This window comes from Zonotrichia leucophrys, chromosome Z, assembly GCF_028769735.1.
Source record: "Zonotrichia leucophrys gambelii isolate GWCS_2022_RI chromosome Z, RI_Zleu_2.0, whole genome shotgun sequence".
Lineage (NCBI taxonomy): Eukaryota > Metazoa > Chordata > Aves > Passeriformes > Passerellidae > Zonotrichia > Zonotrichia leucophrys.
The window spans coordinates 64482835-64496458 of record NC_088200.1 but is presented as its reverse complement, the minus strand read 5'-3'; the positions used below and the strand labels follow the sequence as shown (position 1 = coordinate 64496458).

The following is a 13624-nucleotide window of genomic DNA, read 5'->3' as shown; positions in this document are numbered from 1 at the left end:
AAACTAAGCTCAGTTCCAGGGTGTACATACAAGGCTGTTTGTGCTCTGAGAAGGAAAGGGGTGATGTTCTCATCACAAAAGAAAGTGGTTGAGAAGGAACTGATGAATGTTGGAAGCAATTTACAATTGTTTCATATTTGGACCTCATCATAGTTCTTTCAGCATTATTACTTTCAAGTGTTCTCTTTTCTGAAGGCCCTACAGATAAAAATTACTCCTCTATTTTGAAAAAAAAAACAAAAAAAAGGCCACATAAATGCATCATCCCCAAAGGCAAGGACTGACATGACAAATGAAAGCAGAACATGTTTAACGCTGCCACCTCCTACGTCTCAGAAGTGGGATCATATTACTAGCATCCACCAACTCCCACTGTTGTGCCAGTCCACGAACATAAATTCTTTTCAGAGAAAAACAAAGGGCTAAACTGAGGTGGAAAGGGAAGTAACACCATACTTCCTTACACATTGATCAATGTGCAGGTCCTGCCTGCATGCCATACAGGCTGCAGAGAATGTATAGTGTGAATTAAGTAACTGATGTAGCTCTGATAGAAGATTTCTCATTTACTTTGCTTTGTTTTTTTTTTTGTTTTTTTTTTTTTTTTGTAACAGATGGGAAAAGTAATCACAATGGCAAACTCAGAAAGTAGAATGGTGTACTTATTGAAGTAAACAGAGCAAAAAGGTATAAATTTTGTTCACTGCCCGAAAATAGACAGAAAATCTGTAAAAAACAGGAGAAAAAAAGCCCAACAAATATGCTATTATTTTACCAAGTAAAAAATAATTCCAGATTTCTAAATTTCTACTTACTCAGTGGAATGATGAATATGTAGTATCACCTCAGTTTCAAATGTAATCAGACTACTGTTTGACTTTCATAGAATCATAGAATATCCTGAGCTGGAAGTGACCCACAAGGATTATCAATCTCCAACTCCTGGCCCTTCAGAGCCCCAGGAGTCAGACCATGTGCCCAACAACATTGTCCAAAAGCTTCTTCAGTTCTGTCAGGCTTGGAGCTGTGACCACTTCCCTAAGCAGCCTGTTCCAGGGCCCAAACACCCACTGGGTGAACAACCTTTTACTAATATCCAGCCAAAATCTCCCTTGACACAGCCTCACAATGTTCACTCAGGCTCTGTCACTGTCACCACAGAGAAGACACCAGTGTCTGCCCCTCCTCTCCCCTCACAAGGAAGCTCTGAACTGCTATGAGATGTCTCCTCACTCTCTCCTTCTCCAGGCTGAACAGAGCAAGCAACCTTATCTGAAGCTCATATCACTTCACCTCCAGACCCTTTACCATCTTTGCTGCACTCCCATGGGCATTCTCTAATAAATTAGTATCTATTTTATATGGTGGCACTCAAAACTGCCTCCAGCACTCAGGTGAGGCTGTCCCAGTGCAGAGCAGACTGGGACAATCCCCTCCCTTGCCTGGCTGGCCGTGCTGTCCCTGACGCTCTCCAGGACGCGCTGGGCCCTCCTGGCTACCAGGACACTGCTGGCTCAGATTCAACTTCCATCAAGCCCCACATCACTTTTCACAGAGCTGCTGTTCAGCATCTCATCCCCAGTCTGTCCATATACCCAGGGTTGCCCCAGCCCAGGTGCAGAATCTGGTGTTTGTCCTGATTAAAATACATTTGGTTAGTGATTGCCCATCTCTCTTAATTTGTTGCAGTCTCTCATGTGTTACATTCCCCTGTTAAAGCATAATGATGTTAGGGAAAATTATTTAAAAGGACATAAAAGTAAATCAGGATAATATTATCTGTCTTTTACCAAAAGTATTACACTACCAGATTCAACAAACCAGCATAATTATCAGTTACTTTTTGTCTTGCATTAGCAGGCAAAATCCTGTAAAAATTCTTTATATACATCTATAAAGAAGGAACAAAAGAACCAAAATATTGATTTTTCACAAGGAATATCTACATAGTATTTATACTAAAAAATAGAGCTCCCCCAAGAAGTTCTTTATGGTTAAGAATAAATTCACAGATTAAATAAGGAAAAGGAAAACAAGAAAAGAGCAAAGCCTTCCATAGGACAAACTGCAATTAGATAACTGAATCTAATAAAATCTGTGGAGTGGATTTACAGAAGAAAATTGGATAACTATCGAGAGACAACACTGGGCAAGAATAATTTATTTATCCTAACGATTTTCAAGCATAAATGGTAACTACAGATAATGTGTGAAAATAGACAGTAACAAATACCTTATATAGTAATGTGCCTTACTGCATCTTGTTAATGATGAGTAATAGCAACATCTCTTTAAGAACACACTCCTACTTCCCATATTCCTCTGTGAAGATATTCAGCACCAATTGTGAGACATTTCCAAAGCCCTTCAATCATTCTACACACTTTAATATTATTTATTTATTTATTTGTGTGGCTTCTCCTACGGTTATAGAAATTTATCACAGTTGTTTAAAAAAGTCTGGACTAGATAGCCTAAGGAATTACTGCTATTAACAGTGGGAAGGAATGTGAGAGTGTGTGTCTATGTGAATAGTTACCAAATAGATTACTGGAGGAAAGAAATACTAAAAAAAACACAGCACTTTTTGGCATTAGTCCTTGTTTTCAAATCAAAAAATCCAAATTAACAACAATCTAAATTGTCAGGATTGTTAATCTGTGCTCCTTCTACTGGTCAATTAAACCTATAGCCGTAAAAATAATGATACACTGTACAGAATCTCCAGACTGTCATGTTGATAGCAACAGTCCAAAAATCTGAAACCAAATTTACAATTTAAAAAAACCCTTATACACAGCTGCTAAGTTACACATTAGTTCTCAAATGCCACCTAAACTCATCAAAATATCATAAGGGAAGCAAAGAGATCTTGCAAATCAAAAATATGTTTCCTATTATACCAGTTTGTTTCATGTGTCTAGTTCATTGACATTTCACTTCTCTCAGATTCTGAGATGAATTATACATCTGAAAAAATTAATCATTATAATAAAACACTGTTAATTGGATTTTTAATTGGAAGTTCCTTTTCTCTCTTTCTCATACCAAACATCAGCAGCAACCAAAGCAGTCTAGATCACAGGACAACTTGGGCTGGAAGGCTGTGTCTGGCAGCCCACATTATCCACCTCCCTGCTCACACTGGGGCTAACACAAGCATAATTCCATGCCTGAATATACACAAACAGCAAATCTGTAACAAAACCCAGTAAAAACAGTTTAACAAAAATCATGAGCTCTGATCACAACTCTTGCTAGTCACAAACGGTTTATTTCCTGGGAAATGCAAATGTCACTAGCAGCTTGAACCACCTGAAAGAAATAAAGAACACCCTACTTTTGCATTACGATGGATTTATTCCTCTGGGACTCTGCATTACATCTGAAGCTGACAAAATGTACTCTATAAATATTTATACAGCATATACCAGATTTCTTTTTATTTCTCAACACACAAGTAACATCCATATAGCCACAGGTTTTATGATTACCTTTCCTGAAGAGATAATTTAAATACTAATTTAAAATGTCATCTTGTGAATAAGAACAGTTAAAATGTTCTTCAAGTAGTGTGATTTATAGTGAATACAAATGTATTGGTATAATTAATTTTAGTTAGCAAAAGTGAAAATAATAGCCCATTTCATCTGCCTTGCTTAATATGTTTTTTTTTTATTAATAGGCTTTATTTTTTTCTATACACAAGAGAAACTTCTATTGTCATATACAGATTAGAAATGTAAACACTTAAACACTTCCCACAATGACTGACTTCAGAATTGATTCTGAGTATTATCTCAAAAAAAAAAAGCAAAGAACCAGGGTGACAAAGAGCACTACTGCCCCCTAATGAGCCAGACCATAAAAGCTCCTCTGTAACAGCATTTTGCGTCTTTCCTGAAAAAAAATCAAGTCATTACATCCATGAATTATGAAAAAAGAGTTAAAAAATAATCCAATCATTAAGAATATACATTTTAAATTTACACCATATTTCTGCACAAAAGAATTGTGCAAAAAACACAATTTCATAGAGGATAAGAAGAAGTATCCAGTAGCTACAATTTTCAGATACAATACTTAATGCACCAAGAGATCACAAAGAGGCAAGATACAGCAGAAAAATTACTAGCATTAAGCAAATATTAGTCAATCTATGTACTAGGAAGTAATCCTGCAGTGATCTTCACACCAACCCAGATTTTTAAATTTTAATGTCTGTATTGTGAGAGCATCAGTTTTCTTGTTGCATTGTTTCATCTAAATGCCCACCATAGTTTATTCTAGGCTTGTAATTATATCAAAGTAATTCTGATCTTGGTATCCAAACATATCCACGAAAAGAAGTAAGAGAGGAAACAGTAGAAAAAGTCCAGTACATGAATTCTGTTTGTACAAGAAACAGAACTTTCTAGCTGACATGAAAGTGACATTTTTCTGTCTGTAATTTTTAATAGTTTTGCCACAAGAACTGAATCTGTATTCAATGCTCACCAATATAGCTTGGACATAAAATTTTGTCCACTTCCTGTATCTGCAACAATGAACTGCTGAAAAAAATAAAACTGCTGCAAGTCTTAGTGAGAAGCACAAACTTAAGCTTTCACCATATTTCACCATAAATCAGAAATTCCATTCACATTAGTAAAATTACTGAATTAAGTGCAATGCTAAAGCAGCACTGAGGTCTGATTTCTCCCCTCAAACTCCTTATACTGAATTTTTCATAGGTAAACGTTCTGACATAGGTAAACATTCTGACAGACACCACAGAAATAAATTTCAATTTCTGTTAGCAAGACAAGGTTAAAAGCAAATCGTGTCTAATTTGAAACATGCTGGCTAACCAGAGACAGATTTTATGAATAAAAAATTATCTTCTTTACTGAGTTTAGATTCTGATACGCCACCAACTCACTAAAATCATTGAACTTAAGACTCTACCTTAAAACCTCCAAATACTGGTTTCTGTGGCCTCACATAGTGTCATCATTCACATATATACATCAATAGCACAGAAAAGTTGCAAGTGATGAGCAATGTCTTACATAACTACACACATGGTAGAAGGCTGCAACCTACTATGTATTAAAAGCATAAGAACTACAGTCACATGCTATGTGATAAAAATAAACTATCTACAAAAACTTTGGAGACTTAAAATAACCATATTCCCTATACCCAGAGGGCTGGTAACACAGCTCTCAGTCTGCTGAATATTTATGCTATTATATCAGTTTATTATAACTTATATGAAATACATAAATGAAAATAATAACAAGAATAACAACAATTAAGAGTTCCAAAGGATGCCTTTAATAGAACTTCAACATAAGGTCACCATGACAACTCATTCCAGCTCTGCTGACTTATATTTCTTACCTTTGAATCTTCATTGCTCACTCCCAGCTCTAGCACAGCTTGAGGAGACTTCAGCTTTGCTTGCATGGATTCCGCCATTTGAAGATTAAGCTGCCATCCAACTGTTTCAAGCTACAAAACACAAGTTTAGATGACAATCAGATGGTACAGAAGCACTGATGTCAATCCTCAGGCCTGCCAGTGGTCTGTCAGTGAACACAGTGTCACATTCTACAAACCTTAAATATTTGTATACAATGCGTAATATTGGTATACAATTTCCCTCAAATTACCTTGGACTCCAGGACAGATGTGCTTTTTTCTTATCAAAATTACCATTCAAACTACTACCACTCAAGTAGAGCAAATTCCTGTGTCTCAGATCTGATGGACCCAATCCATAGAACACAACTACAGATCCAGAATCCAGCAGCTTCCTATTCTTGTGGAAGTTTATCAGCAAAGTTGCAGATTCAATTTCATATTTATTTTACTTTCAAGAAAAAGTTAGGTTGTTTACTTTCAGTAAATAGTAAACAACCTAAAAATGGTGATTTCTTAATTCACAGATCTACTCATGTGTGTAGTACCATATTCAGATCTTAATGACAAAAATAATTTTGCTTTTTGAATCATTAATGCTGAAAGGACAAAACCCAGGTAAGCATGTGAGCAAGAGAATTTTTAATAGAATTTTTTTTAAATACTGTTCAAATTCCTTTTTCATATGAAGTTAAATTCAAGCATTATTAAAGTACAGCTCATGCACAAATGAAGTACACAACAACAGAACCACAAAGCTTCCACAAAATGATCTTCCTGGCCTTAGTGAATAATAAGAAGTGGAAATACAAAGCCTTACTATCTGCCAAAATAATTTATACATTCTTTTTAACATGTAAATTTACAAATTTTAATGTGATAATTTACAAATTCTTCTTAATCTAGGGTCTCCCCTTTTCTAGTAAATATTGTAGCTGATTTGGAAAAGTGAAATAGTGCCACATCTTCATTAATCTCTCACCAATCTAATAGCTAAATTCAGCTAAAATCATTGACAGAATAAAGCCATGCCAAAGGCCTTGTGCTGTGAACAGCAATACATGCCCTGCATCCTGCAGTGTCATTAATGTCTAGATGAAAGATAGGAAAGGGTGGTAAAAGCTCCTCCCATAGACACAGCTCAAGGACAGAACTTCGAAAATTTCTTGAAGCTATACAATTTACACTTACAAACTAATGTACTTTATACTGCATTTATTTATATTATTTATATCCTGTATGCAGGATGAATAGCAGAACTATGTAACGAACACTGGCCACCACATATCTACACATACCAGAAGGAAAACTGTGTATCATGACATATCTTAACCACCAAGGCCAGTACAAGATGGTTAGGGAGTTCAGTCAAGACCACAGCTAAGGGAAAGACATCACCTCAGACTGACTCTGTGCACAGCTATAAGAACAGGGCAGCAGGAAGAATGTCAGCAGGTCAGCCTGCAGTCTGGCAGCTGCTCTGCAAGCAATGCAATCATTCAAACTTCAATTTGTCATGAACATAAGGAAGTTTACATTAAATAAAAACCATGAAAGCATGCAGACCACATAAAAGGACTCCGTGAAGATATTCCAAGTTCAGTCCACTTCATTTTGAGCATAGCTTTAATAACAGTAGGCTCACAGCTTATGAATTAGAAGATGTTTTAAAGAAAAGTTACATACCTTATAAAAGCAGATGAATTTTTAACCATAATTCTGCTTTGATTTTGATTGTCTCTAATTTGATTACATCTTGGATAGTGAAAATAATAGTGCATAACCCATCCCACCCAAAACTACAGAACAATTTTCGGTTTTTATCAAGAAAAAAAAGTATAGTTCAGTTAAGAAAATTGATAATGGTCAACAGAAAATTGATAATGGTCAACAGAAAAGGGACTCAGATCCTAAGTTACGGGTTACAGAGGTGGAAGGAGGCCAAAGCAGGCAACTGGTAACATAAACAACCTATTGACAGAACAGCTGATCACTAAGGACAAAACCAGAGACATGGAGCTCTGGAAGGTGACAGCTCTTCATACTACAGTCACTGTGGTTCAAGCCTTCTGCTCCTTATGTTAGAAAGGACTTTCTATCAGCTACTTAAAGAGTTTATTACTGTAGTACAAAAACCAAGCCTTAGACAGGATAGCAGCTTACCCAGGATCATAAGACAATGCCACCAGAGACAAAAATAATATACAAAGAAGTCTGACTTTAAAACTTTTCTGAAGCTGTTAAATACTGTACACTCTGAGTAGACTGAAGAACAAACCACCAAAAATAAAAAAATTAAGTTTGTGTTTTCTATTTCACTTCTAATACACATCTATCCCAGAATACTGTAGAGAGCTCAGAACAAAGACAATACATGTGGCAGCAGACCGGCCTGAGTTTATAGCTGAGGAGCAACTGTAACTCTTGTTTTATATTGCTTTACCTTAAAAATTACATTGTTTTCCTGTATGAGTCATGATTGTTTTCTGTTTTAGATATACTTGTATGAGAATAAATTTTAATTAATAAATAGCATGCTGCCTGAGGCATCAAAATGGTCCATTATCTTGAAAGAAAAATGCAACATGTATCTGGCAATGGTTGTGTTCGTTTACTTAGAAGACATTTGACATCTTGCAATGTTAATTAACCTTTCGAGAGTAGTGACACATTTCTGCATAGCATTTATGTCAAGGCAAAGTATTTGTTAGTCACAAGGTGGTACATACTTTAGGGCAATTTTTTTCAAATATGAAAGGGCTATAAAATTATTTTTACTTCTGGTATAAAACTTGTTACAGAAAAAAGAATGATGGAAGAACAGTGCCAGAATCTGTGATATACTAACTGAAAAGCACTTACTGGGGCAGAGGAGAAGTATTTCTCCATGCCTAGCATGAAAACAAAGCCGTGTTTTTAGCTAGTGTAGACCTCCTTCTCACAATTTCTTATCAGCAGGTTAGAAATATGCAAGCTACCTTGTCACTGCAACACTAAACACTGTTGAAAATATACTGTTTATTGCTGTAAATTCACACTGATCTCTCTGGCACTTATTTAACTTCAAGGATATGTTTAGGAAAAAAATACAACAAAAAGTAAACAGGTGCAAGCTGGAAAAAAGAAAGGGAAATAAATGTAAGAAATAAGCCAAACCAATAGTAAGAACACATGAAAATGTTTCAGACCTGTTTTATGAACTCTCTGGCAAATAAGGCAGGGCAATAAAGATACGAGGAAGCTTTCAACAACCCCTGTAAATCCTCAGTTGTTCTGTCCATTTTGTTCCATTCAGGCTTGAAGAGATTACCACAGCAGTAGGGAGAACTTGAGCACCTCTCCCTTCCAGCACTCACTCTGCACTGGCTGCAGAAGAGCTGTAATTGAACGTTGAACCAGCTCTGTACTCCCCCACCCCCAGGGCTTCTCAGGGCAGATCCACACCAGAAAGCAGCTAGTTCCCCTATAAGAAGATCTGACCCTTCAACTGAAGATGAGCAGTACCTTTACAGGTACATAAACATCACCTGGTCTGTCCATGATGACCACAGTAATTTTCTTCCGGTGTAAAACACTGGATTTTCCAACTCAAGCCCTATCCAGCAGACATGCTAAATACTAGAGCATAGCATTTTACACAGTAAGACAAGATCATCACCAATCTAACATAACTATGGCAAAACATTTGTGTGCAAGTCACTCTCTTGAAAAAGCCCAGTGCATTAAATGTCAAGGCAGCCTTTACAGCTGATATAAACCTCAAGCACCATCCAGTTAAATCAAGGTTCACACAGTCAAAATTAACACCCATAGAATCCACCATTTCTCTTACAACCCATTGTGTTTTGGCATACTTCATTGTCTCTTCCCAGTATATCTTCACCACAGTTCCTTACTTCCACTTTTTGCTGCCCATAAATATTATTACAAATTAAATTTAAACTGAGAAAAAATTCAAGAAGTCTGTCAAATAGGACAAGTTTCTATATTAGTTGTCAAAAATACTTCTCTCAACTACACAGATATATTTATTTTACACTCTTCAATGACAAATCAAATAAATGTTCTTTGGCAAGGAACTTCAGTCTAATCATCTCAACTATACAAGAACGAGGCTGTCAGACTCAAAATGAAGGACTACAACTTTGAGAAGGAAAGCAGAACAAATGTCAATAATGGGCATGTTGCAGGACTTCAACCTGAAAGAGCAAGAACAGAGCCCAAGTGAACAAGAAACTGACACTAAAAAATGGTTGGCAAGGGCCTAATTTGAAGGAACAAAATAAGGGGAAGTATTGTGAAACAGGGACAATGAAATAGAACAGAATTTCAGAAAATATGTAATTCACCTAAAATTTCTTACCTAATACCTCCAACTTCAGCCAAACTTCTGGAGCAGGGTCCAGTATTTTTAAAGGACAACAGAAAAAAGGGCCTTAAATACTCAGTCAGTACCAGAGGAGGAAAAGAGGATATTTTTCCATTGGTCTTGGCTGATAAACTGAGATCACACCTCCTGTCTGTCTCCACGCTCATAAAGATTGGAAGTTTGCTTTAATTTTAAAGAAGAATACTTCAGTTTTCATGTAAATTACCTGTGGAAACCCAGGGGCCCAGGAATATTTCTCTGTCTGCTCTGCAGTGTCCTGACCCCCAGGAGAGCACTGACTTTGACCCTCATTTGTGGAAAATGTTTCCCAGACTTTAAGATAGACTAGAATCCACAAAAGTGTGAAAAAGATATAGAGAGTGGTGTAGGTGTATCACTTGGTGAGAAATTTAGGTTTGGGGATTTTTTAGTTATGTTGTGGATGGAAGCAAGATGGAGGGCACAGGGTGCTGTCCAGGCTATCTTCTTCATGCTTCTTCCTTCTTCTTGGGTTTGGGTGGCTGGGCAGAAAAGTCTGCAGTGGGGGCTCTTTGAGATCAGTTACTGGGTTAAAAGGGAAAATAATCTAGGTGTCAATTCTTAATTGGATAGTTTAGTCTTAAAAGACCTTGTAAAAAGAGACTGTTGGCCATTTTGTGCCTTCTAATGAAAAGCTGCCGAACTCATGGTTGTGAGACTGTTTTACTGATAAGAAATAATAAACACCTGAATCAGAACATGAACTAGTGTCTCAAGTGCCTTCAATCCAGACCCAGAGAAACAGGTAATTATCTGATTCTAGAAGGGCTGTAACACTTCATTACAGAAACGATAGAAAACCAGTATTTTATACAGCTCTCTGCCACTCAGATGTGGCAGCTTACTTCTCACCACAGTGCCAGCAGGACGCCCTAATACCATGCAAATGCCTGTTTCTCATACATGATCTGGCACCTGTCTGTCCCTTAGAAAGCGCTTTAAGCACAGACTCATGGAAAGTAAGAGCAATGACGAGTTGCTCAACACAGCAATGAACCACACTAGAGAAATACTGCTTGGACACACAAAATCAACAGCACTCAGATTTTTATAACCACCAGGCATTTAGACAGTTATGAAAAAGCCAATTACTTTACAGATCAAATTTAACCTGATATGAAGATCTAACTTTTTTGCTCAAGTTCTTGCTCACTCTTTTCTTGGCAAGATTTGCTGCTTTCAGAACACCTAACTTTTACTAAATAGAATAAAAATGTTATATTCAGAAAACATGCTTGATTCAAAATATGTGGACAATTATCCAGTGCTACAGGTTAAATGTTACTTAAATGTTACAGATAACCTGGCTACAGGAAAATGGTATAAAGGTCCTGTCGTATCCAGTATTAGCCTTTCTGGCAAACAAATGATCAGGAGCATTTCTACCAGCAGAGCAATAAATGCTGATTAGCAGTTAGCAAAGACCAAGAAGAATGCTCAAAACCAGTGTTTCATATTAAAACCCAAAAAGGGAGAAAATCACAATTCCGCGCTGTACTGCTTAACAAGCCTGGTGGGGAGAGAATGCAGAAGCAACTCTAAACTGGCAGCAAGTGTCCTGTGGTTTTATGCTTATGAAGGAAAAAAGGTTATGAAAGCCGCAGATGGGAAAGGAACATATAGCATAGGCAAACTAACACATCCAATTTGTAGAAGTCTACTACTAGTACCACAACAAATGTTTTATAGCCTAAAGGTAATTGGTCAATAAAAGTGGTAACACTACCATACAATAGTAATCTTTGAAGACCAGCTGTATAATGCAGTTTTTCAACAGTATTATTTCAATTCAGTATCTCTTCCACAGTCAATGGGCTACAGTTTAGTTTGTCCGCTTGAACTTTTTTAAAGCAAAAAACTGCCCAACATGTGCCTTTTTAGGTAGCAAAAGATCTTCATTACCACAAAGTTGCTAAGGAATTGCTAAAGCCTTCTAACATGACTGAGGAGAATTTTAAAGCAAACTGAGCTTATAGCCCACAGTCAGAATCATAAGCCAGTAATATGAGCACAAATGAAAATAAATCCTACCATCCCTTCTGCAAATGCAAATCTTGGCAGAAAGCTAAGTGCTTCTAATCATAGAATGGTTTGTGTTGGAAGGAATCTTAAAAATCATCTAGTTCCAACTCCCCTCTCCTCCACACACATGGACACCTTCCACTAGACCAGTTATGCAGAGCCAAATCCAGCCTGGCCTCAAACACTTCCAGTGATGGGGCTTCCACAGCTCCTCTGGGCCACATGCTGCTGTGTCTCACTACCCTCACAGTAAAGAATTTCTTCCTATCATCTAAACTAAACCTGCCCTTTTCCTCAGTTTTTAGCCACTTCCCTTCAATCTATCACTACATGTCTGTGTAAAAAGTTTTCTCCAGCTCTTCTGTATGCTCTCCTTGAGGGGTCATCCCCTCCTGGTAATAGTGGGGCTGAAAAACTTGATTAACATGAACACCCCTGTTCTTGGTTGCCAGCAGTTTTTTATGGCACAGAATGATTCTGTAGACTTGCAAAGTCAGGAAATAATATCCAGGTCTCCTGACTTTACGTCCATACTCAAATACTGACTTCAGGGTAGTTTAAGTGCATCTATAGTTACTTCCATTCTCAGGCAATCTGATTAATTTGAGGATGTGCCAAAGTAGTGAAATTGACTTCATTTTTTCTGAGATTTTTAAAAACTGCATAAAGGAAACAGAATGCCAATAACTTCTTACTGGCTCATTTTTTTTACAGGTACCACAGAAAAGAGTCTTCCATTAGGCTCAAGCCTAATGAACTACTGTAGACAAAGTAGGTCAGTTACAGCAATACAGAAATTAGTGTCATGCTCCACTGGTATATAGATTCACCCATTTATTTACAAATAATTTAATCCTTATTTTGAGAAACCATTTAGTTCAAAATGATTTGGTATTTGTAATAACTTCAGTGTTACTGAACATCAGATTAAGCTTTTCATAGCCAGAGAAAGAAACTGACACGCTTGAAGCTCTTTCTATTAAAAACACAGTAATAATGCACAAGTGCACAGCAGTACTTTTCAAAGTTACACTCTCCTCATCTATTTCTACTAAATGTGGTGTATCTTCAGTTTACACACAGCAGCTACTCTGGAGGTAAGTTCAGCTTCACCACATCAAGGCTCCCTACTTAACAGGCTACCTTAATTCATAGTTAAAAGTAAATATTGACATATTAAGATTGCAAAGTTTAAACGCCTACTATTTTATTGTTAAGAATAAGTAACTAACACTGTCAAAGACTGCATGAAAGCGAGATGAAAACCCAACCTTCAGCCTATTCTTGAGGAAGTAGAAGAAAAAAGGAACTATCCTTGAATAGCCCCAGTGTGAGCAAAAACTATACCTTAAAAATGAAACCTGACAAACTGAAAAGGTGCACTACATAATTTTGCTGCTTTCAGTAATGGGGAAAATTAACAACTTAACGTCTTTGCCCAATATACCTTAGCAAGGGACTATAATGTCCCAAAAACAATTACAAAAGGAGAGAAATTACATCTCATTTTAACAAATGAAATCAGAATTTCATCATTTTATCTCAGATATCAACTCATTCACTTCAGTTATTTTTCCCCCTAACTTCAGAGGAATAGTCCAACTTGAAAAATGAAACATTTCCTGGAATAATTGAAAGAGGTGTTATGAAATTTAAGCCAACAATACCATTCTAATTGGAACTATTATGAACAGTGAAGAGACAATAGGATATGAAAGACATCTTCAGAAAATCTTTTTCTCCTATTATTACAGTAGTATGTATCACACTGACAACAAAACATTTTAA

General features: G+C 36.7%; 1 protein-coding gene across 2 annotated transcripts in view; it reads right to left on the bottom strand.

The window, feature by feature from the left end:
- The window catches only part of COMMD10 (COMM domain containing 10), a 101578-nt gene that overhangs the window by 73426 nt on the left and 14528 nt on the right, over nt 1-13624 (bottom strand). For both annotated transcript variants that reach the window (XM_064736357.1, XM_064736358.1), the window contains exon 5: nt 5386-5496. In XM_064736357.1, coding sequence (XP_064592427.1) covers nt 5386-5496 — 111 coding nt within the window. The remainder of the gene's footprint in view (nt 1-5385; nt 5497-13624) is intronic.